Source organism: Mya arenaria, chromosome 4 (assembly GCF_026914265.1).
Source record: "Mya arenaria isolate MELC-2E11 chromosome 4, ASM2691426v1".
Lineage (NCBI taxonomy): Eukaryota > Metazoa > Mollusca > Bivalvia > Myida > Myidae > Mya > Mya arenaria.
This window is the reverse complement of record NC_069125.1, coordinates 75,626,362-75,654,261: the sequence shown is the minus strand read 5'-3', so window position 1 is coordinate 75,654,261 and position 27,900 is coordinate 75,626,362. Positions and strand designations below refer to the sequence as shown.

Below are 27,900 nucleotides of genomic sequence, written 5' to 3'. Positions count from 1 at the left end.
GTTGTCTGCTACGTTGCAGGGCGTAAACTTTGTTCAGGTGATTTTGCATCCAATTATACCCTATATAAAACAATGTCAGCTTTTCATTTGGTTTCCTTTGATTTTGTTTGAGTATCATTAAAACTTTTGTTTGCACAGAATACGTGTCTTCCAATGTAAAACCTGACACAATCGGGAATTTCCTTTTGTCTGTTTGTTCGGACCGTCCATTTCGGATATAATGTTATGTAAAATCATCGACTAAGACACCTTGTTTACTTATACTATCCTTATCTTCGATAAATTACACATGCCTACTTATTCTTTAAGGCTGGCACACCTAGATGATTAAAACAATTGCAAACGTTGTTGCCTAATTCGTCACTTTGGACTGTTGGAGCAGAGAGTCATGTAAAGGTCTTTGGTGTGGGTATATTCCAGTCATTTTAAATATTGTAGTGGAAATCATTGCAACATCATATTTTCAAAGGTTACACTAGGTCTGATAAAATTCAAACCATTAGAAACCATCTACATGTACCTTGCATGTTACAAACCTCCCTAGGTAGGGGCTCCAGGTAGGAGCTAAACACTTATTACATGGGTGAAAGTTTTCAGTATTGATACTGAATTCAGTATTTTGGAAAATATTTATCCTATATAATGTATTGTAAAAATGGCATTTCCCTATGTAAACACCCTATTTTCAGTATTTTGAAAAATTCAAACTTTAACCCATGTTATTATTTTATTCCAAAAAACGTAATGTCCTGCTATCTAGGAAGCATAAGCAGAGAATCAAAGCAAACATGAATCAAATGAACATTGGAAAACAGCTAACATTCTTCTTTTTTTAAAACATGATTAAGTTTTCTAAATACTTTATTTTTCTTTTAGGAACTGCTAAAGTATAACAGTCCGTTTAAGTATAACAGTCCATTTATTAGATCATAAAAGCAACATGTGATAAAGAAATACATAGACAAAGATAAAAAATATATAGTATCAAAGTATCTATTGAATGCACTTCAGGTGTTTTATAAATTCATTAAAATCGATAATTGACTTTTTTTATTCGTACTTAGCTGGGAACCAATAGTACTTAGGTATGTTTGTAAAGCAATCAGATCGTAATATAAATGATTCAGTATATTTATGGGCTTCATTCTCTGGTCGCATATGAAGTATGTTTTATAAATACAGTAACATATTTGACTTAAGGTGTTTGAAATATTTTTTTAAATAGTTATGAGTGAAAATAACATTCTGCATTGTACAAGATAAAAATTGAATAATCTACTGTATTAAAGTAATCTTTAGTCAACTAGTCATTGAAGATAAGTATATATATATTGATGGTTAATTTATTAGAACATTCGGGCTGTTTGAAAATGAAATCTTGTTCCAGCCAACTTTTTTGTTACTTATACAAAAAAAGAGAATTATATATATTATTTCAAGAAAGCCTTTTATTGGGCTTTCCTGAAAGTAAAAACTTGGGCTCTCTGAGATCATCCAGGAGCCATGATTATGAACAGTCTCGTGTCTGAGTTCAGACTAAAGTGGCAAATCTGCAAATCTTTACTTCATTTAAATTTTCATTCTCATTCATTGTTGATGATGAAATTTGCTGAATTTTATATATATATATATAATTTTAATATAACTATTTGAAATTGTACAATTGTTCACAATTATTTTTTTTAAAACAAATGGAGTAAAGATGAATGTTATTATGACCCCTGATTCTGAACAAATAGTCAATACAATTTACCACTTTCCACAGAAATAAAAAGAGTTCAATGTGATTCTTATTATTAATGATTTTCAGGAGAATGGTCAGTTCATCAGCCTGATACTAGCATTTAGAAAAAAAATGGATATAAGGAACTGGGTAAAGTACTTCACTTTTCATTATTTAGCCTGTCTGTTTTTCTTTATTAAAAACAATAATTATTGTCATAGCACTGACAGGCCTTCTTGACATTGTTGATATGCAAAAACTAACCCTTGGTCTTTCTCCAAAATCTATTTAGATATTTCCATTAAACTTTGTACACATGTTGTCAATTAAAATACACACATAAGTAGAAAGGTGAACTTTGGCTCTGATGTATGTTGAATTATGTTAGAAGTTGTGCAAAACCTTAAACCTCAATATAGTTCAAAATGTTGACATAAGATTTTGTAAGCATAGTACCAATAACAATATAAATATATGTAGCAAAGTATATACATTCTGTTTAAATACTTGTCAAATTATGCCCCTTGGTTGATTGAAGGTACAGACCCGTGTTTTCATATGTTTGCATAGCCATTTCCACAGTCTAACTTATTTTCAAACCTTTACCAAGCTTGTTTACTGGCATGGTTCTGAAATGAGTTCCATCAACAGCCAGATCATAATTTTAACAGAGTTATGGCCCTTGAATGTCAAAATTTTGCAAATGCCTTTTTTCCAGTCTCGTTTTCTTGTGTTATCTGAAATGACACCAATGTGACTCTCACGGAAAAATGTTCTGTTTGAATAAAGTATTGCATTTTTGCTCACAATATGAATATGTTTAATATTTGAATTTAAGTTATATTATAAATACACAGCATATGAATGTTTCCTGTAGCTGCATTGATTTTAGACCAACAACATCTATGTTAACCACGATGTGCTTTACTCGATATTCGTTTCTTCACTACTATGAATAGCCATATTTTTCAGATTGGGTTGTTTTTGCTGGGCACCATCAACAATCTTCCGTATGTGATTGTGACCTCCGCTGCCAGTACGATAGCAGATAGGTAACCAGGATTCTCCTTTCTTTTCAACTTAATTCATGCATGTTCATTATTTATTTGTAAGACATTAAATTGTATTTACATGTAAATGTGTGTTTATAATTCATTTTTAATAATAACTGAAAACTGAAAGTTTTAACATATATTTATTAAAAGTAACAATTTCAACTTGTTTCAGTTTTGGAAAGAAAAACTTAATTGGACTTGTGTTTGGAGCCAATGTTGCCCTGTCCGCAGTTGTGAAAGGTAAAACTAACCCTTGGTGCTTTCTCATAACATCTTTAAAGTTGTATAGCTTCAGATTAAATGTTATCATCATGTAAACTGTTTTAATTAAAAAGTTACATGAATGGTTTTAATTAAAAAGTAACATCCTGATAGTTTGTCTAATTTCAAGAAACAAAGAAACTGTATTGTCATAGCCTTAGTCTCGGTGTCATCTGGAGCATCAGTTGCATTTACAGCAAGGCCCATAACTCTGGCTTTAATTATTGTTGAGTTATGTCCCTTATCTACTGAAAAATAACAGGCGAGTGTAATTGTTGGCTTGGTGTCAAAATCAAGGCTACTAGGTCAAATTATAGAAAAATATTGTGAACTCAGCGCAGTATTTGACCAACAGAAAACTTTTTCAGAATCATCAGTATTACTTTTTACCATCCAACTTTCATTTTGTTTATATAAACATGGTTATGTATATTCACTATTCATGTGTATTTTGTATGTGTTGTATTGTATTTGTACTGCATAAAAAATAGCACTGTTAAAAATACAAAATAAGATATTTTCGATTTCCAAATGATCACTATACCTATGTTATTAATGTATCGATATGACAGTATTGTGTGTATGAAATTATTGTATGTATATGGTAACAGTGTTAACAAAAATAAATGACATTATTCGGAGAAAAAAAATTCAGATGTCATGCCAGGTAAAAAACTGACTCACTATTTCAAGTCATAGAACGGTTTTGTGAGCTCAATAGAAATGAAATTATGGTCAAGTTTGAATATGGGTTTGGACATGTCGGATAAAAAGCTTCATGTAGGTCACCAAGTTGAATCATTAAAAAGTAGTTTGAACTCAACAGATGGTTTCATTTTCATCCAATCATTGTAAAACTTGTCCAAAATGATTGTCTTTATATAATCTACTTGAAAACTCAATTTTTAGCTCGACTATTCGAAGAATATGGAGAGCTATACTACTCACCCAAGCGTCGGCGTCACACCTTGGTTAAGGTTTTGCGTTAATATCTCAGCAACTACTTAAGGTATTGCATTGAGACTTTATACAGTGGTACTCAACCATCCAACCTACTTAATTAACCAAGTTAGATAACTCTAGTTTGCATTTAATGCAAATAATAGGCCTTTATTATTCAACTTAGAAATTCTGGTTAAGGTTTTGCATGCAAGCACACATATGTTAATATCTCAGCAACTACTTGAGGTATTGCATTGAGACTTGATACAATGGTACTCAACCATCCAACCTACTCAATTAACCAAGTTAGATAACTCTAGTTTGCATTTAATGCAAATAATAGGCCTTTATTATTCAACTTAGAAATTCTGCTTAAGGTTTTGCGTGCAAGCACACATAGGTTAATATCTCAGGAACTACTTGAGGTATTGCATTGAGACTTGATACAATGGTACTCAACCATCCAACCTACTTAATTAACCAAGTTAAATAACTCTAGTTTGCATTTAATGCCAATAATTGCCCTTTATTATTAGACTTAGAAATTCTGGTTAAGGTTTTGTGTGCAAGCGCACATTATTTTAATATCCAAGCAACTACTTGAGGTATTGCATTGAGACTCGATACAATGGTACTCAACCATCAAACCTACTTAATTAAACAAGTTAGATAACTCTAGTTTGCATTTAATGCAAATAATTGCCCCTTATTATTCGACTTAATAACTCAGCGAATACATCATGTATTGCATTGAATCTTTACACACGGCTCCCAACCATTTAACCTTCTTCTTTCATATTATATAATTTTTGCCCCTTTCTTATGCAACTTAGAAATTCTGGTTAAGGTCTTGCATGTTAGCACACATAGGATATTATCTCAGCAACTACTTGATGTATTGCATTGAGACTTTATTCTATGGTATTCAACCATCCAACGTAAATGAATAACCAAGATAGATAACTGTTTTTTGCAAATAATGGCACTTTATTATTAGACTTAAAAATTCTGGTTGAAATTTTCCATGTAACCACATTTATGTTAATATCTCAGCACATCATGTATTGCATTGAAATCTAATCTAACAGTGATCCATGCATGTTTAGCCAAAACTTTTCAATCCTTACACTGAAAAGCACCGGAATAGTCGAGCGCGCTGTCTCTGTGACAGCTCTTGTTTTACTTCAAGCTTGAAAATAGTCCTTGTTGGGTCTCTAGGTCATATTAAAGGTCATATCTTGAGATCATAATCGAGGGTATAGTTTTCTTCTGACTAACAAAAAGAGTGCTCTTCATGAAATCTAGTTCCAAGTTTTAATACATGTCATTTCAGATGTCATCAAGGCTAGTTAAATAATAGCAAAATCTTGTTTACTCAATAGAAGGTTTAATTTTCAGAGGCTGATTGTCTCTATTAGACTTGGTCAAGTTTGTAATGGGTCATTTCATATTGGTTGAAACAGTATGTCACTAGCTCATTTCAGGGAAAGTTCTTATTAAAACAATAGAAATGCAATGGCCAGAGTTCCATATATCACGTGTGCGATCTAGGGCCCTTTGGACCGTCTTGTATTTATTGAATAAAACATCCGGTATGTGACTAGAAGAAATAGAAGTATGGAAGTCTTAAATTTGTAGACAACAGTGATACCCTTTTACATATATATATTTTTATTTTCAGCAATTAATGGTGCCTTTTTACTCAATGTTTCCTATGGGATAAGATATGCTGTTAATGCCTGTTTGATGCTAATAGGTAAGTGTTTGGTCAGTTGTCCACATACTGTGCACTAACAACAGGCAAGTCTTCAAACATGCAAGTAGTGATGTGTTGTAATTTATAACACATTTGCCTGATTGTTCAGAAAGTTGCTAGTTGTTAGCGATTCGTCAAACTATTTAACGATATCGCTTAATTTTTAGCAACAAATGTACAATGGTATATGAACATTAAATTTGAATCCACTCAACTCTTAAATGTATATGTCTTAATAAATGATTAAATATAGGGACATGTCCAATAGTATACCTTTCTATAATATGCCTTAAGACCCCTGACTCAGTCAAAAGCTCTGATATAAAAGTTAACATCTCAATTGTATGCCTATTCACAATTCTATGAACATGGGAAGGATAGTGTGTCCATTTGTGTTACATGTAAATGTTTCATATTTATGAATCATTATGATTCAAATAAAAACAACACCTCATATAACACTGTGTGGGTTAACTCTTCTACTATCATCTCTTTGTAACAAATGTGAGCTGGGTTTTTTTCAGGGCTTTTTGGTGTGGCATATGCACCAAGTTTTTGGTTTTCTCTGGTGTGCATTGTGAGTATGACATTGCTTGTCTTTCCTCTTATATAATTATTTTCCTTTGACAATTTATGAATATTTTATAGTCTTTCAGGCGTAATTCAAAACAATAGTTTAAAGGACCTGATGTTCCACCACTTCTTTGGAGAAAGCTGCTGGTAGTCCGTGTGACATGCACATATACCATAAGAAATAACTACTGACCTTCATTCATTTGTTGAGTCTCTCTGTTATGTAGTCACTGTTATGCTGATATAATGCCAAACACTTGGCTTTTAACACTAACTTTTTACATTCCAAAGACGGAATATTTTTTCAGAACACTTGACAATGTCATCTTTTGAGTACTAACAAACTACTTTTTAGATGTTCATATCTTTCGGATGATGATAATGTTGTAATATTTACAGATGGATAATACTATATAATCTACACTAGACATAACGCCCCATAGTTAGCACAAGGAGCACACTACTACTGTCTCTGTTTGTCTGTTGTATCCCCATGCAATAATATATGATTTTATAAAGAATATTATTCCTTGTTGTTATTTAAAATCTTCCGCAGTTTTCTTATGTGTCTTTTTGTTTTACTACTACTGTTTTTGCAAATGAATTTAGCACTTCAAGTGTTTGATGCATTGAATGATCGTGGCTTTAAGTTAGCCCAAATTCAACAAGTGAATGTCAAATAAAGTGCAACATCTATGCCAGTCAATCGACTTCGCACATCAGAAGAAACCTACTGCAGTCATTAGCGATTTGGCATTTACTGCATGTAATGCATCACCTTGAACTAACTACAAAGAGGCTGGCTCATATCTCAGCAAATCATCTATACATGTACAGTTTGCATTGGTTAAACATCAACCGACCAATTACATCGTAGCTTTACAAGCAGGGCACAGTAATAAACAAATATCTATGCAGTGCTTCTTTGACCCTGTGATTGTGGTTTTATTAACTGATTGACGAGTTCACTTCCCTAAGTTCATTTGCAAACAGTAGTTGAATATTTTGTCAGTCAAATTCTTTATCACCTTAGTCATTTTATATGATCTTTTTAGGTTTTTGTTGGAGCAAGTGCTGCATTCGGAGAAAAGTAAGTTTGGATACCAAATGTCCCTATCTTCATCTAAGAGTGAATTAGTGAATAGTTTATTAAAGACAGACCTGTATAATCAGATGATACATGTCCATGTACAGGTAACTATAACTGTGCAGTTGCTTGTGAGTGGTGAGCGGAAGAAAGGTGACTACTGCGGTGTGTATTTTTTAGTGTTGCCCTGGGATACCTGCGCTTCTTCCCCAGCAAGATGGTAAATGCATGGTCGAGTGGCACGGGAATGGCGGGCGTGCTGGGCTCTTTCATCTACATTACCTTCGGTTGCGTGGTTGGAGCAGGGGGAGACAACTTGGGCAAACTCAGACATCTCACACAGTAGGTCACTCCTACTTATTTGTTTGCATGTTAATTATCTGTAACTGACATATGTGATACAAATCATTGTTTAAAACAAAGAAAAGGTAGATAAATTATTTAATTTCATTGTTAGATCAAAATTCATATAACTGAGTGAAAACAAAACAATCTTCAAGATGCTAAAATATAGTTTTCTGTGATAACTAGTCTTACTCTGAATTTTTGAAAATAATAGCATGATATTTCACCGAAAAAGAATTAAAAATAATATATTTGTTGGGCAATCTATGTATATTTCCATGGCATTTTAACAGTTCTAACACAGATGTGAAATATGAAAGTAGCTTGGGATGGAACAATTTTCTAAATTTTGAAAAGGGTCCATTCTCCATAATACCTGGAATAAATCCTGCATACTCTGTTGCAAGTTTGTTTTCCAGATAATGGTTTTAACACTGAACAAATATCTGAAATTGCCCCTAAAGTAATGCATTTTTGAAAATACATTGATTTGTATTAAACATTCATGCAATGTTTATATTATAATGAAAAAAATAATCACTGTTATATTGAACAAAATATTCCATGATATGACTGTTTACTTATCATAGTGCATTATAACAAAGTCATGTCAAAACCAAATATTACACAATAACTCAGGTTTGAGTTTTAGTGTTTTGGTTCAGGAAATTTCCTTCATTACAGGTATGCATTTCTGTTGACATCTCCTGCAGTGGTTGTGTACCTGTTCTCCTACTTCCTGCTGATCCGGCGCCCTGTTGAGAGACATGAACGGGAACCAGACCATATACAGCAGGACTCAGAACGGGAACCATTTCTAGGTGGTAACCAATCCATACAGGGTAAAGACTGAAATGGTCACCTTGATTTCATTTTTTTTCACTCATGTTTTGTTGTATGCTTCGATATTGAAGATGCATTTTTAGCTCGACTATTCGAAGAATAAGGAGGGCTATACTACTCGCCCCAGCATCGGCGTCGGCGTCCAGTTAAAGTTTTAGGGCAACTTTGGGATTTTCACTTATAAGTCCAATACCATTCATTCAATTGACTTAATACTTCACACAGTTGTTCAGAGCCATCACATAATGAGGTTAGATAACTCTATATTATCTTTTATACAAGTTATGGCCCCTGATTGACTATGGAACTTAGGTTAAAGTTTAAGGGCAGGTTGGGATATTTATTAATAACTTCTATACCCTTCATTCATTTGACTTAATACTTCACACAATTGTTCAGGACCATGACACAATGAGGTTACATAACTCCATATTATCCTTAATACAAGTTATGGCCCCTGATTGACTAAGGTTAAAGTTTTAGGGCAAGTTAATATTAAGGGCAAGTTGGGATTTTAATAAAAAAAACTTCTATACCTTTCATTCAATGCACTTAATAAAATTCAAGATTATTGATGACCATCTTACAACAAGAAACATAACTCCATTTTAACCCTAAATACCAATTTTTTATTTTTTATTTTTTTTTAGTCCTTGCGGTCAAGGATAACCCGTGAATGTGCAAGCACTTATTTCCAACGGGGTCCTTTGTTTTTGCTGAAGGGACAGCACGCTGAAGAGACAGTGGTGGGATACAAGGAACTCTGGGTGCGATACCCTAGCTCTTTTTCGAAGAGATCCCTTGGTTCTTTTACGTGCTCGGTGTAAAGCACCGATACACTGGTACAACTTTCCTGGGTTAAACCAGTACTGAGTACACCACTTTTCCAAACACTACCCTTTAAATGCCGAGCGCCAGGCAAGGGAGCTACTTGTACCAATTTTTAACGTCTTTTGGTATGACAGGGCCAGGGATCGAACCCACGACCTCCCGCTCCGTAGGCAGATGCTTAACCACTAGGCCACGGAGACGGTTATTATGGCCTTTGTTTATTTTTTTATTTTTTTGAAAGGCACATTTTTATATTCTTTACCACATTTTTATAAAGGGAAAACAAGTTATTTGAATGACTTAAGTCATTGTTGGGGCGGGCTGGTGGGAGGGCAGCATCAAAGTCACCTTATGTATCAAATAATTTTAGCTAGGTTTGACATAAAGAGACCAAACTTGGTATATTCGAAGAGTTTATGGAAACCTTTTATGGGAATGCGTTTGAGGCCCCTATGTTCAAGGTCAAGGTTACTATTAATAGAAAAAGGGTTGGTATTGAATAACTTAAGTAAGGGTCTACATATTGTGACCAAACTTGGTATATAGGAAGAGTTTATAGAGACCTTTCCTGAGATTGTGTTTTGGGATCCGAGAGTCATGGTCTAGGTCAAAGTTACTGTTGCTAAAAAAGAAATATGGTTAGTACTGAATAACTAAAGTAAGGGTTGACATAGTGTGACCAAACTTGGTGTATATGACAAGTTTATGCAGAGCTTTCATGGATTGCCTTTTGGCCCCCTAGGGTCAAGGTCACTGTTACTAAAAATAGATTACTGTTTCAGTTATGGTTGACATACTGTGACCAAACTTGATATGTAGGAAGAGTTTATGAAGGATTTTCATGGGATTGTGTTTAGGGCCCCATCAAGGTCACTGTTACAAAAGATAGAAGAAAGCAGTTGAAACTGAATCTCTTCTGCCAATCATTAAAAACCTGGTTTTGTCACATCGTGATTCTTGTTCACTTTTTAATTTGATTGTTTTATTGCTTTTATGTAAAGGCACATATTACATCGTAATTGTATTCACTTCTAAGTCAAAGCAGCGTAGTCGAGTGCGCTGTCTTACGACAGCTCTTGTATTCTTTGTTCTGAACAAAGTTTATCATTTCAATTTATGTTAGTGGGTAAAATGGGTTTTCAGTTTATATTTATTGGGTATGCTGGGCTTTCAGTGTATGTGTATTGAATAAAATGGGTTATTGGGTAACATGGGTTTTCAGTTAAATGATTGGGTGAAATGGGTTTTCTGTGTATGTGTATTGGATAAAGTGGGTCTTCAGTGTATGTTTATTGGGTAAGCTGGGTTTTCAGTGTATGTTTATTTGGTAAACTGGGTTTTCAGTATATGTGTATTGGGTAAGCTGGGTCTTCAGCGTATGTTTATTTGGTAAACTGGGTTTTCAGTGTATGTGTATTGGGTAAGCTGGGTCTTCAGTGTATGTATATTGGGTAAGCTGGATTTTCAGTGTATGTGTATTGGGTAAGCTGGATTTTCAGTGTATGTGTATTGGATAAGCTGGGTCTTCAGTGTATGTGTATTGGGTAAGCTGGGTCTTCAGTGTATGTGTATTGGGTAAGCTGGGTCTACAGTGTATGTGTATTGGGTAAGCTGGGTCTACAGTGTATGTGTATTGGGTAAGCTGGGTCTACAGTGTATGTGTATTGGGTAAGCTGGGTCTTCAGTGTATGTGTATTGGGTAAGCTGGGTCTACAGTGTATGTGTATTGGGTAAGCTGGGTCTACAGTGTATGTGTATTGGGTAAGCTGGGTTTTCTGTGTATGTGTATTGGGTAAGCTGGGTCTACAGTGTATGTGTATTGGGTAAGCTGGGTCTACAGTGTATGTGTATTGGGTAAGCTGGGTCTTCAGTGTATGTGTATTGGGTAAGCTGGGTCTACAGTGTATGTGTATTGGGTAAGCTGGGTCTTCAGTGTATGTGTATTGGGTAAGCTGGGTCTACAGTGTATGTATATTGGGGAAGCTGGATTTTCAGTGTATGTGTATTGGGTAAGCTGGGTCTTCAGTGTATGTGTATTGGGTAAGCTGGGTCTTCAGTGTATGTGTATTGGGTAAGCTGGGTCTACAGTGTATGTATATTGGGTAAGCTGGATTTTCAGTGTATGTGTATTGGATAAGCTGGGTCTTCAGTGTATGTGTATTGGGTAAGCTGGGTCTTCAGTGTATGTGTATTGGGTAAGTTGGATTTTCAGTCGATGTGTATTGGATAAGCTGGGTTTTCAGTGTATGTTTATAAGGTAAAATGAGTTTTCAATTTGTGTTTATTTGGTAAAATGTTTCCAGTGTATGTTAAGTCAACACTAGTGGGTAAGTTGGGTATTTAGTTTATGTTTATTTAATCAGATGTTTTTTTTTTAGTTTTTAATGTGCCTTGGGTGAGATGGGTCTTAAGTGTTTTTAATTTATGTTTATTTAATAAGATTGCTTTTCCGGTTTACTTAAGGTGCTTAAGGTTAAAGCTGCACTTGCACAGATTGAATGTTTTGGCAACTTTTTTATTTTTTGTCTTTGAACGAGCCAATTTTTGTGAAAATCCATTGAAACCAGTTAAATAAGACTGCTGACAAAAAAAAAATAGATCGCAGATATTTTTTTTTTAAGTTCAAAAATTGATGTTTTATGCATTTTTCTTTAACTGTTATTAACGGTTTAGGTCATAAAACATTACTTTTCTAACAGAAATATGAAAATCTACGATCTGATTTTTTGTCAGCATCTTATATCATTGGTTTGAAGATATTTACGCAAAAATTTGCTCTTTCCAAGACAAAAAATAAAAAGTTGTAAAAATGGTAAATCACTGAGAGTGCAGCTTTAATAATGTACAATTATGTGAAATTCTAATGCCTTGTGAGCCCATATTATTTTGGTATCAAATGAGAGCGCTTCATGTGTGGAAGAAAAAAAAGTATTAAAAGTATCAAACTGATAAATATACTGCAAACATATACTTTGACAATGAAAGATTAAATGATCGTTCTTTTCACTCCCGATTTAGTTAAAAAAGAACTAAATAGAACTGCCATACTTTAATCTGTAGTGTGGTTGTCATTCATTTCACATATATGTGATAAGTACGAAGGTATATTTACCCTTTCAAATGTTTACAATTATACGGGGTCACCAGGCATCAACATTACAGCCAATGGCATGATAAAGCGAAAATCTTATTTGAACTTTGGAAACCCTGAACGTGGTGATGTAACAAAGTGTTGACCAATTACAAGTATTGTATTTAACTGTGATTCATGCATGTACCTTCTAGTTGTAATGTGTTTTATTTTTATGTCAGGTGAGGGTCAGGAGGGGCCGCCCAGGATCGAGGATGTCAGCAGCAGTCTGGCCCAGCTTCTTGATGCCAAACCTCCTCCTGAGACCTCCCTGCAGCGCATCTGGAGGTGCTTCAAGCTTGTCTCATGGGTGTCCATCAATGTAACTAATGCAAACTCACACCTTGCATTTTCACATGTTTTATATAGGAAAACTATGTTTATAACTTGTAGAGTCGATAATAACTTGTTAAATTAATACATGTCGTATAAAACTTGTGCTAAATTGGATTGGTTTTTATTTCATGAGAAGCTATGTGACTGAAATACTTAAAATCATATATCTTTCAAAATCTGCTCACTTTACAGTGAATGCCTGTTATGTAGTATGGCACATTTTTTCTTCAGGGAATTTACTGACTACCTTTAATGTTGTAAAGCGTATGCAATGTATAGTTTCTCATACTGGGAAATCATAGTGGCAAACAACTACCACTTTATTAAACAGAAACTTATGTAAAACAGGACATGGAAATTTGTTTAATTTTATTCTTATCTGATTTATAATGCTATTTGATCCAATTCACATTTTTTTGCACTTTTATGCTTCATAAATTGGACTTTGTTATGTTTTGTACATTTTTTACTTACAAAATGAAAAGAATATGTTTCGTAATGCTCTGGATTACCCAACCCCAAAGCCAAATTTCACGAAAATGGATTCTATGCCGAAATGGTAACCAGTTTTGAGGAGATAAAATTTATGCTCTCTTTAGCCCTGTTAAGGATAGCCAGGTTTTGACACGAGGAAAAATGCATAAAAAGATATTTGATTTTACAGCTCTGTAAGCTTTGGCTTCTGAGATTTGCTTTCAGGAGAGGAAAAATGCATATGTTTTGTTACGTTACATGTGCGCAAAAGATACAAAAATAATGAATTTAAAATAATGGTGATTGTGAGATAGTGTAGTGGTATACATGTCAGCCATTGTTTTGACTTCTTCCAGAAGCACTTTCTCCAGACCTCTCAAAATAGACTTCTGCATTAGGTTCAACCCAGGAAACAGGCCAAAGAGTGTTTCTTATATGTTTATATATGTACTTGTAGGTAGCTGTCTTTACAATGAATCTATGAATGACTAGGAACTTAGTGTTAAGGAACCATTATGTTTGAATATTATATGAACACATCATTTCTAACTCTGTTTTCATGTTACATATATGGATTATATAAATGTATTGTTTCAGCTTTGTGCAGTGTACCTGTTTGAGTATGTAGCCCAAGGTTGTGCAGCTAAGGTGCGGCCCAAGAAGGAGTACAATATTGGTTGTCCAGAACTGTATGCTGGGCTCTCTCTTTGCTACCAGGTAACACTCAATACCTGTTAACACAACAGAAAATACCTCATCTGGCTGAGGTATCACTTATACCCAATATACTTAACAGAAAATACCTCATCAGGTTCTTGTATCACTTATACCCAATATACTTAACAGAAAATACCTCATCAGGCTGAGGTAACACTCATACCCATATACTTAACAGAAAATACCCCATCAGGCTCCGGTAACACTCATACCCATATTCTTAACAGAAAATACCTCACCAGGCTCAGGTAACACTCATACCCATATTTTTAACAAAAATACCTCATCAGGTTCTTGTAACACTCATACCCATATACTTAACAAAAATACCTCATCAGGCTCAGGTAACACTCATACCCATATACTTAACAAAAATACCTCATCAGGCTCAGGTAACACTCATACCCATATACTTAACAAAAATACCTCATCAGGCTCAGGTAACACTCATACCCATATACTTAACAGAAAATACCCCATCAGGCTCAGGTAACACTCATACCCATATTCTTAACAGAAAATACCTCATCAGGCTCAGGTAACACTCATACCCATATACTTAACAAAAATACCTCATCAGGCTCAGGTAACACTCATACCCATATACTTAACAAAAATACCTCATCAGGCTCAGGTAACACTCATACCCATATACTTAACAAAAATACCTCATCAGGCTCAGGTAACACTCATACCCATATACTTAACAAAAATACCTCATCAGGCTCAGGTAACACTCATACCCATATACTTAACAGAAAATACCCCATCAGGCTCAGGTAACACTCATACCCATATTCTTAACAGAAAATACCTCATCAGGCTCAGGTAACACTCATACCCATATACTTAACAAAAATACCCCATCAGGCTCAGGTAACACTCATACCCATATACTTAACAAAAATACCTCATCAGGCTCAGGTAACACTCATACCCATATACTTAACAGAAAATACCCCATCAGGCTCAGGTAACACTCATACCCATATACTTAACAGAAATTACCTCATCAGGCTCAGGTAACACTCATACCCATATACTTAACAAAAATACCCCATCAGGCTCAGGTAACACTCATACCCATATACTTAACAAAAATACCTCATCAGGCTCAGGTAACACTCATACCCATATACTTAACAGAAAATACCCCATCAGGCTCAGGTAACACTCATACCCATATTCTTAACAGAAAATACCCCATCAGGCTCAGGTAACACTCATACCCATATATTAACAAAGAATACCTCATCAGGTTCTTGTAACACTCATACCCATATTCTTAACAAAAATACCTCATCAGGTTCTTGTAACACTCATACCCATATTCTTAACAAAAATACCTCATCAGGTTCTTGTAACACTCATACCCATATACTTAACAAAAATACCTCATCAGGTTCTTGTAACACTCATACCCATATACTTAACAAAAATACCTCATCAGGTTCTTGTAACACTCGTACCCATATTCTTAACAAAAATACCTCATCAGGTTCTTGTAACACTCATACCCATATTCTTAACAAAAATACCTCATCAGGTTCTTGTAACACTCATACCCATATTCTTAACAAAAATACCTCATCAGGCTTTGGTATCACTCTACCTTCTGTCTACCTTTTGTCATCTAGGGAACTTCTTTAGCCCTAAAAGGCTAGTAAATCCCTTTAAACTGCTTCGTCTGTAAGTTCTCCGCCTTCGGTATGACTTAATATACTTCAGAAGTATCAAACCGTTTGTTTTTCCAAAGTTTATCAAGACCTGCCTTGAAGGCATTCACAGATGTGGTGTGCACTAATTCATGTGGCAAATTATTCCAAGTTGAAACTGTACGATTGCCGAAAGAATTTTGACATAATGATTTCCTTGTTTTAGGTTTTAATAATTTCAAATTGTGTCCTCTGGTACCACTATTGTCAGCAAAGGTGAAAAATGTTGTCATACTAATGTCATCAATATTGTGTACTATTCTAAACACTTGAATCATGTCGAATCTTTTCCTTCTAAAGTCTAAAGATGGGAGGTTTAATTCTCGTTGGCGATCGTTGTAAGTCAATCCCCTCAAGCCCGGAATTAATCTAGTTGCTCTTCTCTGAGCGTTTTCAATCATCTGTTTACACTTCTTTGTTATTGGGAAATATATCAGGTTTCCATAATCCAGATGCGATCTGACCAGTGATTTGTGTAAGGTCAGGAATAGAGTACTGTCAATATGAGTAAACTTTCTTCTTATTAATCCAATAATCATGTTGGCTTTGTTCAAAGTATTACTGATGTGCTTTTCAAAACTCAAACTTTCAGTAAAAAGTACTCCTAAATCCTTCTCAGAGTCTTCCCTTTTAAGCTGTTGTATATTTCCATCTCTGTCAGTCATATGGTAGTTGGTGTCAACTCTTTTGCGACCAAAAGAAACTACTTTACACTTCTGCACATTAAATTTTAAAAGCCAGTCCTTACTCCATTGACACAGGTTATCTATATCTTCTTAAAGATGTTGTTGATCCACTCTCGAAGAAAGAGGAGTATAAATTTTTGCAGTCATCAGCAAACATCTTACATATACTTCTTACTACATCAGGTAGATCGTTTACAAAGATTATAAATGAAATTGGTCCCAGGACAGATCCTTGAGGTATTCCGGATATAACTGAATTCCAGTTTGATTTATGGCCATTCAATACAACACGTTGCAAGCGATCACTCAGGAAACTTTGAAGCCAAACTAGTATTTTTCCTGATATTCCATATGATTCCACCTTCTTCAGAAGTCTACGATGCGGTACACTATCGAACGCTTTACTGAAATCCAAATAAACTGTGTCAACCTGCAAATCTTTATCTATCGCCTCTGTCCAATCTTCAAGTACCGACAGGAGCTGAAGAATAGTATTTCTGTTTTTCCTAAACCCAAACTGGCAGTCTGACAATAATCCATTTTCATTGAGATGGTCAACAATATTCTGTCTAATGATTCTTTCCAGCATTTTACAAATTACAGAAGTTAGAGATACTGGGTGATAGTTCCCTGGATTTGATCGATCTCCTTTCTTGAATATACAAGAAACATTTGCCAATTTCCAGTCTTGCGGTAAAAGACCACTCTCTATAGATTTTTGAAATATAGCACTCAATGGTTTGTACAGTTCCTCTGAGCACTGCTTCAGGAAAAAGGGGTGACAATCATCAGGACCACACGCCTTCGAAGTATTTAAACTTTTCAAATGTTTTAAAACTACTTCTGGTTGTATAACAATATCAGATATTGAGTTTTGTTGGTCAACTATGTTATCAAATGGTGGAATGTTAGAATTATCTTCTCTTGTAAAGACTGATGCGAAGAAGTCATTCAAAACATTTGCCTTTCCTTTATTCTCAGTTACTTGGTTACCATCTTTATCAATCAGATCTCCGATACCAGTTTTACTTTTGGTTTCACCTTTCACGTAACTCCAAAAAGCCTTTGGATTTGTTTTTGAACATTCAGCAACTCCTTTCTGATATTTTTTCTTAGAAAATCTAATTGCTTTTGTCGCACTGTTATGTAATTTACAATAGGCTTGGTAGTCTCTATAACTATGGCTATGGATAAAACGTCTCCATGCATGGTATTTCTTTTTAACTTTTTTCACACAATAGAAATCCATACCATATACTTAACAGAAAATACCTCATCAGGCTCAGGGAACTTTCATACCCATACTCTAAACAGAAATTACCTCATCAGGCTTTGGTATCACTCATATCCATATTCTTAACAGAAAATACCTCATCAGGCTTTGGTATCACTCATATCCATATTCTTAACAGAAATTACCTCATCAGGCTTTGGTATCACTCATATCCATATTCTTAACAGAAATTACCTCATCAGGCTTTGGTATCACTCATATCCATATTCTTAACAGAAATTACCTCATCAGGCTTTGGTATCACTCATATCCATATTCTTAACAGAAAATACCTCATCAGGCTTTGGTATCACTCATATCCATATTCTTAACAGAAATTACCTCACCAGGCTTTGGTATCACTCATATCCATATTCTTAACAGAAATTACCTCATCAGGCTCTTGTAACGCTCATACCCATATACTTAACAGAAAATACCTCATCAGGCTCAGGTAACACTCATACCCATATACTTAACAAAAATACCTCATCAGGCTCAGGTAACACTCATACCCATATACTTAACAGAAAATACCCCATCAGGCTCAGGTAACACTCATACCCATATTCTTAACAAAAATACCTCACCAGGCTCAGGTAACACTCATACCCATATATTAACAAGGAATACCCCATCAGGCTCAGGTAACACTCATACCCATTTACTTAACAGAAAATACCCCATCAGGCTCAGGTAACACTCATACCCATATACTTAACAGAAAATACCCCATCAGGCTCAGGTAACACTCATACCCATATACTTAACAAAAATACCTCATCAGGCTCAGGTAACACTCATACCCATATACTTAACAGAAAATACCCCATCAGGCTCAGGTAACACTCATACCCATATTCTTAACAAAAATACCTCATCAGGCTCAGGTAACACTCATACCCATATACTTAACAAAAATACCTCATCAGGCTCAGGTAACACTCATACCCATATTCTTAACAGAAAATACCCCATCAGGCTCAGGTAACACTCATACCCATATACTTAAAAGAAAATACCCCATCAGGCTCAGGTAACACTCATACCCATATTCTTAACAAAAATACCTCATCAGGCTCAGGTAACACTCATACCCATATACTTAACAAAAATACCTCATCAGGCTCAGGTAACACTCATACCCATATACTTAACAGAAAATACCCCATCAGGCTCAGGTAACACTCATACCCATATTCTTAACAAAAATACCTCATCAGGCTCAGGTAACACTCATACCCATATACTTAACAAAAATACCTCATCAGGCTCAGGTAACACTCATACCCATATACTTAACAGAAAATACCTCATCAGGCTCAGGTAACACTCATACCCATATACTTAACAAAAATACCTCATCAGGCTCAGGTAACACTCATACCCATATACTTAACAGAAATACCTCATCAGGCTCAGGTAACACTCATACCCATATACTTAACAAAAATACCTCATCAGGCTCAGGTAACACTCATACCCATACACTTAACAAAAATACCTCATCAGGCTCAGGTAACACTCATACCCATATACTTAACAGAAATACCTCATCAGGCTCAGGTAACACTCATACCCATATACTTAACAGAAATACCTCATCAGGCTCAGGTAACACTCATACCCATATACTTAACAAAAATACCTCATCAGGCTCAGGTAACACTCATACCCATATACTTAACAGAAATACCTCATCAGGCTCAGGTAACACTCATACCCATATACTTAACAGAAATACCTCATCAGGCTCAGGTAACACTCATACCCATATACTTAACAGAAATACCCCATCAGGCTCAGGTAACACTCATACCCATATACTTAACAGAAATACCTCATCAGGCTCAGGTAACACTCATACCCATATACTTAACAGAAAATACCTCATCAGGCTCAGGTAACACTCATACCCATATACTTAACAAAAATACCTCATCAGGCTCAGGTAACACTCATACCCATATACTTAACAGAAATACCCCATCAGGCTCAGGTAACACTCATACCCATATACTTAACAAAAATACCTCATCAGGCTCAGGTAACACTCATACCCATATACTTAACAAAAATACCTCATCAGGCTCAGGTAACACTCATACCCATATACTTAACAAAAATACCTCATCAGGCTCAGGTAACACTCATACCCATATACTTAACAGAAAATACCCCATCAGGCTCAGGTAACACTCATACCCATATTCTTAACAGAAAATACCTCACCAGGCTCAGGTAACACTCATACCCATATATTAACAAGGAACACCTCATCAGGTTCTTGTAACACTCATACCCATATACTTAACAGAAAATACCCCATCAGGCTCAGGTAACACTCATACCCATATACTTAACAAAAATACCTCATCAGGCTGAGGTAACACTCATACCCATATACTTAACAGAAATTACCTCATCAGGCTTTGGTATCACTCATACTCATATACTTAACAGAAAATACCTCATCAGGCTCATGTGTTGTAGGCTAAAGAGTTTGTGTGCTATAGGTTCGGTTGTATTCTGTGTTGTTGACTTTATTGTTTGTGTGTTGAAGGCTGAGAACTGTGTATGTTGTAGACTGACAGGAGTGTTTGTGTGTTGTAGACTGGAGTGTTTTGGGTGTTCAAGGCTGAGAATTGTGTATGGAGAAGGCCAGAGTGTGTGAGTGTTGTAGGCTAGAGTGTTTGTGTGATGTAGGCCAGAGTGTTTGTGTGTTGTAGGCTAGAGTGTTTGTGTGTTGTAGGCTAGAGTGTTTGTGTGTTGTAGACTGACAGGAGTGTTTGTGTGTTGTAGGCTAGAGTGTTTGTATGTTGTAGACTGACAGGAGTGTTTGTGTGTTGTAGACTGGAGTGTTTTGGGTGTTCAAGGCTGAGAATTGTGTATTGAGAAGGCCAGAGTGTGTGTGTGTTGTAGGCTAGAGTGTTTGTGTGTTGTAGGCCAGAGTGTTTGTGTGTTGTAGGCTAGAGTGTTTGTGTGTTGTAGGCCAGAGTGTTTGTGTGTTGAAAGCTGAGAAGTGTGTTTGTAGCTAGATTTTTTATGTGTTTTAAGCTGAAGTGTGTGTGTGTGTGTGTGTGTGCGTGCGTGCGTGCGTGCGTGCGTGCGTGCGTGCGTGCGTGCGTGCGTGCGTGCGTGTTGTAGACTTAATGTTTGTTTTGTCTAGGCTGGATGTTGGTTTGTTTTAGTCTTGAGTGCTTGTGGTTTATTGGCTAGGTTTATTGTATTCTGTTAGCTAGAGTGTTTGTGCTAGTCTTTTGTGAGTGTGTGTTTTAGGCTGAAGTATTTGTGTTTTATAGACTTAAGTGTTTTTGTCATCAAGTCTGAATATTTGTCTGTTTTAGGCTGGAGTGTTTGTGTCAAGGTCATCGGTGCAGATGTTTCAGATCCGGCGTTTTGGGTGTTCAAGGCTGAGAATTGTGTATGGAGAAGGCCAGAGTGTGTGATTGTTGTAGGCTAGAGTGTTTGTGTGATGTAGGCCAGAGTGTTTGTGTGTTGTAGGCTAGAGTGTTTGTGTGTTGTAGGCTAGAGTGTTTGTGTGTTGTAGACTGACAGGAGTGTTTGTGTGTTGTAGGCTAGAGTGTTTGTATGTTGTAGACTGACAGGAGTGTTTGTGTGTTGTAGACTGGAGTGTTTTGGGTGTTCAAGGCTGAGAATTGTGTATTGAGAAGGCCAGAGTGTGTGTGTGTTGTAGGCTAGAGTGTTTGTGTGTTGTAGGCCAGAGTGTTTGTGTGTTGTAGGCTAGAGTGTTTGTGTGTTGTAGGCCAGAGTGTTTGTGTGTTGAAAGCTGAGAAGTGTGTTTGTAGCTAGATTTTTTATGTGTTTTAAGCTGAAGTGTGTGTGTGTGTGCGTGCGTGCGTGCGTGCGTGCGTGCGTGCGTGCGTGCGTGCGTGCGTGCGTGTGTGTTGTAGACTTAATGTTTGTTTTGTCTAGGCTGGATGTTGGTTTGTTTTAGTCTTGAGTGCTTGTGGTTTATTGGCTAGGTTTATTGTATTCTGTTAGCTAGAGTGTTTGTGCTAGTCTTTTGTGAGTGTGTGTTTTAGGCTGAAGTATTTGTGTTTTATAGACTTAAGTGTTTTTGTCATCAAGTCTGAATATTTGTCTGTTTTAGGCTGGAGTGTTTGTGTCAAGGTCATCGGTGCAGATGTTTCAGATCCGGCGTGTCCACATTCTCTCCATTCTCCAGTTCTTGAACATGTTGCTCTGGCTTATAGATGTCCATGTAAGTAAAACACCAAGCTATCATCTAATACACATGGTCTGACCAATAGGTTTTACTGCTTCGTTTAAGTGAAACCTCTATTTACATTTTAGTAATTAGCAATAATATATTATTTACTTTTCAAATGTTTTGGTGTTTGAGCTGGCCAAAAACAAAGTCATTTCTTAGCTCTACTGGGAAAAGGCTAGGAAAGCTTATGGGATGGTGCGGTATCCATCATCCGTGCGTCTGTCTGTAAACAATGGCTTGTGAACACAATATTGTCTTCAGTTTTGATTGTATTATATACTTATACAGTAGATAGATATCCATGAGGGCTTGGTTCCTTTTTTATACCAGCCAGATCTGCCAGTGAGACTGAAAAATGACCCTTTAAAAGCAAAAGTATTTTTTTAGGGAGACAAGTTTGTAAGGAGAGTTGCTTATAAGGGTAGTAGTTCTTTACCTTTGTCAAAAGCAAAAAAGTATTTACCAAAGGAGACAACTTTTTACAGAGATTTGTTCCTTGGTTCCCTTATTGCTTTCCTTTGAATGTTAGTTACAGTATCTTACTAAAAAAATGCCAGTAGAGTTGTCTCTTAGATTAGGAAGATTGTTTCAAAATGTTTCAAATTAAATGTGTAAATAAAATGTTAGTGCAATTCTATTGAGATCAGTATTTGTTTATATGTATCTAGTACAAGTTCCTGCCTGTTGCAATTCTGCCGGCACTGATGGTGTACGTGGGCCTGCTGGGTGGAGCCTCATACGTAAACATCTTCTACCTCCTTCTCCATGACAAAGCCTACCCTGACACTGACCGCGAACTTTGCATCAACATAGCAGCACTCTTCATCACTCTAGGTAAGGGTTGAGGAATGGGTATGTACATATGTGGAAAAATGGGTACATATACATGTGGAAAAATGGATTATGGGTATGTTCACATGTGGAAAAATGGGTACATATACATGTGGAAAAATGGATTATGGGTACGTATACAGGTGGAAAAATGGGTACTTACACATGTGGAGGAATGGGTACGTACACATGTGGAAAAATGGGTACTTACACATGTGGAACAATGGGTACGTACACATGTGGAGGAATGGGTACATACACAAGTTGAGGAATCGGTCATACACATGTGGAATAATTGGTGTGTACACATGTTAAGAAATGGCTACATACACATTTGGGGGAATGGCTACGTACACATGTGGAGGAATGGCTACGTACACATGTGGAGGAATGGCTACGTACACATGTGGAAGAATTGGTGTGTATACAAGTTGAGGGAATAGGTACTTACACATGTGGAGGAATTGGTACATACACATGTGGAGGAATGGGTACATACACATGTGAAGGAATGGGTATGTACAAATGTGGAGGAATGGGTACGAACACATGTGGAGGAATGGGTACATACACATGTGGAGGAATGGGTACATACACATGTGGAGGAATGGGTACATACACATGTGGAGGAATGGGTACGTACACATGTGGAAAAATGGGTACATACACATGTGGAGGAATGGCTACGTACAAATGTGGAGGAATGGGTACATACACATGTGGAGAAATGGGTACATACACATGTGGAGAAATGGGTACATACACATGTGGAGGAATGGGTACATACACATGTGGAGGAATGGCTACGTGCAAATGTGGAGGAATGGGTACATACACATGTGGAGGAATGGGTACATACACATGTGGAGGAATGGCTACGTACAAATGTGGAGGAATGGGTACGAACACATGTGGAGGAATGGGTACATACACATGTGGAAGAATGGCTACGTACAAATGTGGAGGAATGGGTACATACAAATGTGGAGGAATGGGTACATACACATGTGGAGGAATGGCTACGTACAAATGTGGAGGAATGGGTACGAACACATGTGGAGGAATGGGTACATACACATGTGGAGGAATGGGTACATACACATGTGGAGGAATGGCTACGTACAAATGTGGAGGAATGGGTACATACACATGTGGAGGAATGGCTACGTACAAATGTGGAGGAATGGGTACATACACATGTGGAGAAATGGGTACATACACATGTGGAGGAATGGGTACATACACATGTGGAGGAATGGGTATGTACAAATGTGGAGGAATGGGTACGAACACATGTGCAGGAATGGGTACATACACATGTGGAGGAATGGGTACATACTACATACACATGTGGAGGAATGGGTACATACACATGTGGAGGAATGGGTACGTACACATGTGGAAAAATGGGTACTTACACATGTGGAGGAATGGCTACGTACACATGTGGAGGAATGGGTACGTACTAGGGCTGCCACGATACGCCAAGACCGAATCACGGTATAACGCGATACAAGAGCAGCGTATCGCGATACGTACCGCTATATTTTTGTGTATTAATAATATTGTTTCGAATTGGAACATTTTATTCAAAACAGCAAAGTGCTTAAACAATTCATAGATATGATGATATCATATGTTGACTAGAACATATCTAACTAAAAACAAATAAACCAAACACAACAATAAAACCATCACGGAGTTCAAAACTTCTATATCATTTCAGTCTTTAACTTTGGACTAGATATATGTAAACAATTATGAAAAGACCGATAAACTTTGAAAATTGAATTTTAATGGAAAAAAACGGTACGCTAATGTTGTACCCCGGTATGATTTTTTTTTGCTTCGTACCGCGATATACCGGTATACCAGTATATCGTGGCAGCCCTAGTACGTACACATGTGGAGGAATGGGTATGTACAAATGTGGAGGAATGGGTACATACACATGTGGAGGAGTGGGTATGTACAAATGTGGAGGAGTGGGTATGTACGTACATATGTGGAGGAGTGGGTATGTACACATGTGGAGGAGTGGGTACGTACACATGTGGGGGAATAGGTACGTACACATGTGGAGGAGTGGGTACGAACACAACACAAGTGAAGGAGTGGGTACATACACAAGTGGAGGAGTGGGTACGTACACTACACAAGTGGAGGAGTGGGTACGTACACAATTGGAGGAGTGGGTATGTACACAATTTGAAGACAGTATGAATGGGTACGTACATATGAGGAGGAATGGGTACGTAAACATGTGGAGGAATGGGTACATTCTTTTAATGTCAAAATTCTTCCATAATGTTTATATTTGCTCTGACAGCGGATTGTGCAGATCCAATGATATTTTGTAGTGTTTGTATTTATCAGTTTTATTGTCTAGTATATAAACTTAAATTGTCTACAAATTTGTTCTGTTTATGTTTAAAAGACTAATTTTGAAAATGTTGTGATACTGCATGTTGAGGGTCCCTGTACTTTAGCCTGTGTGTTTCAGGGATCATCACTGGTACTGGTGTGGAGACCCTACTGTTCAGCACAGCCCTCAAGAATGACTAGCCCTACACTTCGGCTCACAAAGATTATACACATGTTATAACAGTTAATTTCGTTTCATTGTTTAGTATATATAAATATATATACATATGATTATGTTGATTTACTCCACATTTGCTTCACTTGTTTTGTAAACTGTGATATAACATTTGTGCCAATTTCTACATGAATGCCGTTGTTTTGTTGTTGTTTTTAATTATATTTACTTGGCAAATATACATGCACCTTAAATGAATTATTACATTTTTTAATGCTGAGATTTTAATTACTCTATTGTTCATGTCCATTTTTAATCTTTGTTTATGGGATTTGCATGAAAAAGTTCTTTTTTTTTCTTAAATTCAAAAATTTAAAATATGATTGAAACACCTATTTTTAATAGATTTATTAAGTTCAATATTTTCAAAAAGAATTTCATTGAAAAATAATTAAAATATGGATTTTTATTGAAAAAGGGAAACACAATTTTAAGATGTGATTAAGATTTATTACCTTCATGCAGATATACAAATAGTTTGATGTATACAACACCCACAAAAGTCCTGATTCTTGCATCAATTTTATATTACAGATCCACTTGAGCCATACAAGGTGGGAATCAATATTTTCCCAACCTTGATGGAGCTAATTGACAAAAATAATGTGGTTCATTTAGTTGTTCAACATTTCTCAAGTGTCACTAGCATTTGGCCTTTGCTCCATACTGGAGAACAGATAATCCATTGGGGTGGTGCTCTTAAACTGTTTTGATCATTATGATTCTTAAGAAGAGGTTCTATTTGTTGAGGTTGTAAATATACATGTTCCTACACTGAACAAATCTTCTAATTGATACATTTGAGTATGATGTATCTCATAAACGATACAATTATATCCTCTTCCTGCATTCAGAATGCATTTCTTTGGAAGTAAATGCCCAATTGAACTTCTTGACATTTACCATTTGATCATAACTGCCATCTATATTCAATTCAAAGGGAGATAATTTTAAATTGTTTTCTTAGCCTGTATTGAGAATGTAACACAATTTATTAAGTCTCCCCTAAATAATAGGGGAGACATATTGCTTTGCTCTGTCCTTCAGTCAGTCAGTCAGTCCCTACGTCACACTTTATTTCTGCTCAATAACTTGAGAACGCGAAGATCCACCAGGTCATAACCAGTAAAATGACCCCTATTGATTTTGAGATCAGAAGGTCAAAGGTCAATGTCGCAATTGACCTTGAGGAAAAAAAGGTTTCCCCTCAATAACTGAAGATCCTTTAGGTCCAGGAACTTCATACTTGGTATGCAGGTTGGTCATGACCAGTACATTACCCATATTGTTTTTGGGATCAGTACTTCCAATGTCATGGTAGCAGTGACCTTCAGGTAAAAAACGATATGTTGGTGGTGACTTAAGGCTGAAAAAATGGTTTCCGCCTGATAATTGGGATTAGTAGGTGAAAGGTCACAGTGACCTTCAGGTGAAAACATCGTACGTCACACTTCTTTCTGCTCAATAACTAAAGAACGCTTGGACCAATGAACTTCATACTTGAACCCAGGAACTTTATATTTGGTAGGCAGGCTGGTAATGACCAGTAGATGACCCCGGTGTTTGCTTGTCTCCAGTCCCGAAATTTCTATTTCCATCATTAATTATTTTTCAAATAGCACCATGCAATGGGGGAGATTACCGCTCTTTCAAAAAAGCAATCTCTAGTTTGGTTTTCTTTTACATCATTTTCAAAGTCAGGGTATTGGAAATCATGCATATGGCTTGATTTGATTTTTTTGCTCAACTGAGCACGAAGTGCTCAAGGTGAGCAATTGTGACCGGTCTAGGTTAGGCGTCTGGTGTTTGTCTTCTATTGTCCGGCGTCAACAATAACTTATAAACATCATCTCCTCCAAAATTGTTTTAACAAGTTTGATGCAACTTTACAGGGATGTTCCTTGGGTGGTGCCCTTTCGAAATTGTTCGAAGAAATGAATTCCATTTAGCACTCTGGTTCCCATGGTAACCAGAAGCAAACACTTCAAAAATATCTTGAAAAAATACATGAGGCCTAGAGCTTAGCTGTTTGGTGTGCTGCATTAACTTGTGTGTGTCTGCCAAGTTTGTTCAAATTATGCCACTTGGGTCAAAAACTGGCTGTGCCCCGAGGATATCAAATTTATTACATACTTATATAGAGAAATCTTTTCTTCTGAAATCTTTAGACATAGACTCTTGATATTTTGTGTGTGTCAATATATAGTGGTCCTCTATCAAGATTGTTCAAATCATGGTCTCGGGGTAAATACTGGCCCCATCCCAGGGGCTACAAGTTTCCTATAAACTTACATAAGAAACACATTTTGTTAAAACCTGAAAGCTAGAGGAAATTTATGCTGTGTATGTTTGTTTTAAGTACTTAATAATATTTGTAATTTTAAAGTGTCTTGTTTCTTATTTATTTTGAATAGCTTTTAAATTAAAAATGTTGATTCATATGAATTTGACTTTAATGTATCATATACAAATACATGTATAGACTATTA

General features: G+C 36.2%; 1 protein-coding gene across 2 annotated transcripts; it reads left to right on the top strand.

The window, feature by feature from the left end:
* LOC128231182 (battenin-like) lies at window positions 1-27,900 on the top strand. 2 transcript variants are annotated; one of them, XM_052943669.1, is made up of 15 exons: window positions 1-37; window positions 310-403; window positions 1,811-1,873; window positions 2,696-2,775; window positions 2,951-3,018; window positions 5,663-5,737; window positions 6,262-6,314; window positions 7,366-7,400; window positions 7,578-7,739; window positions 8,427-8,584; window positions 12,729-12,868; window positions 13,954-14,073; window positions 21,862-21,972; window positions 22,650-22,815; window positions 25,316-27,900. In XM_052943669.1, the coding sequence occupies exons 3-15, from the start codon at window positions 1,856-1,858 to the stop codon at window positions 25,375-25,377; spliced, it is 1,248 nt and encodes a 415-aa protein (XP_052799629.1). In that variant the 5' UTR covers window positions 1-37; window positions 310-403; window positions 1,811-1,855; the 3' UTR covers window positions 25,378-27,900. The 2 variants fall into 2 exon arrangements, with proteins under 2 accessions (XP_052799629.1, XP_052799630.1); XM_052943670.1 differs by having other exon boundaries at window positions 310-405; window positions 8,427-8,563.

What these genes read in the sequence shown, in the direction of transcription:
- LOC128231182 (XM_052943669.1), top strand. An exon ending in CCTGTCCGCAGTTGTGAAAG is followed by an intron (nt 3,019 to 5,662) that starts GTAAAACTAACC and finishes TTTTATTTTCAG; the next exon opens with CAATTAATGGTGCCTTTTTA. An exon ending in TCTGGCTTATAGATGTCCAT is followed by an intron (nt 21,973 to 22,649) that starts GTAAGTAAAACA and finishes ATATGTATCTAG; the next exon opens with TACAAGTTCCTGCCTGTTGC.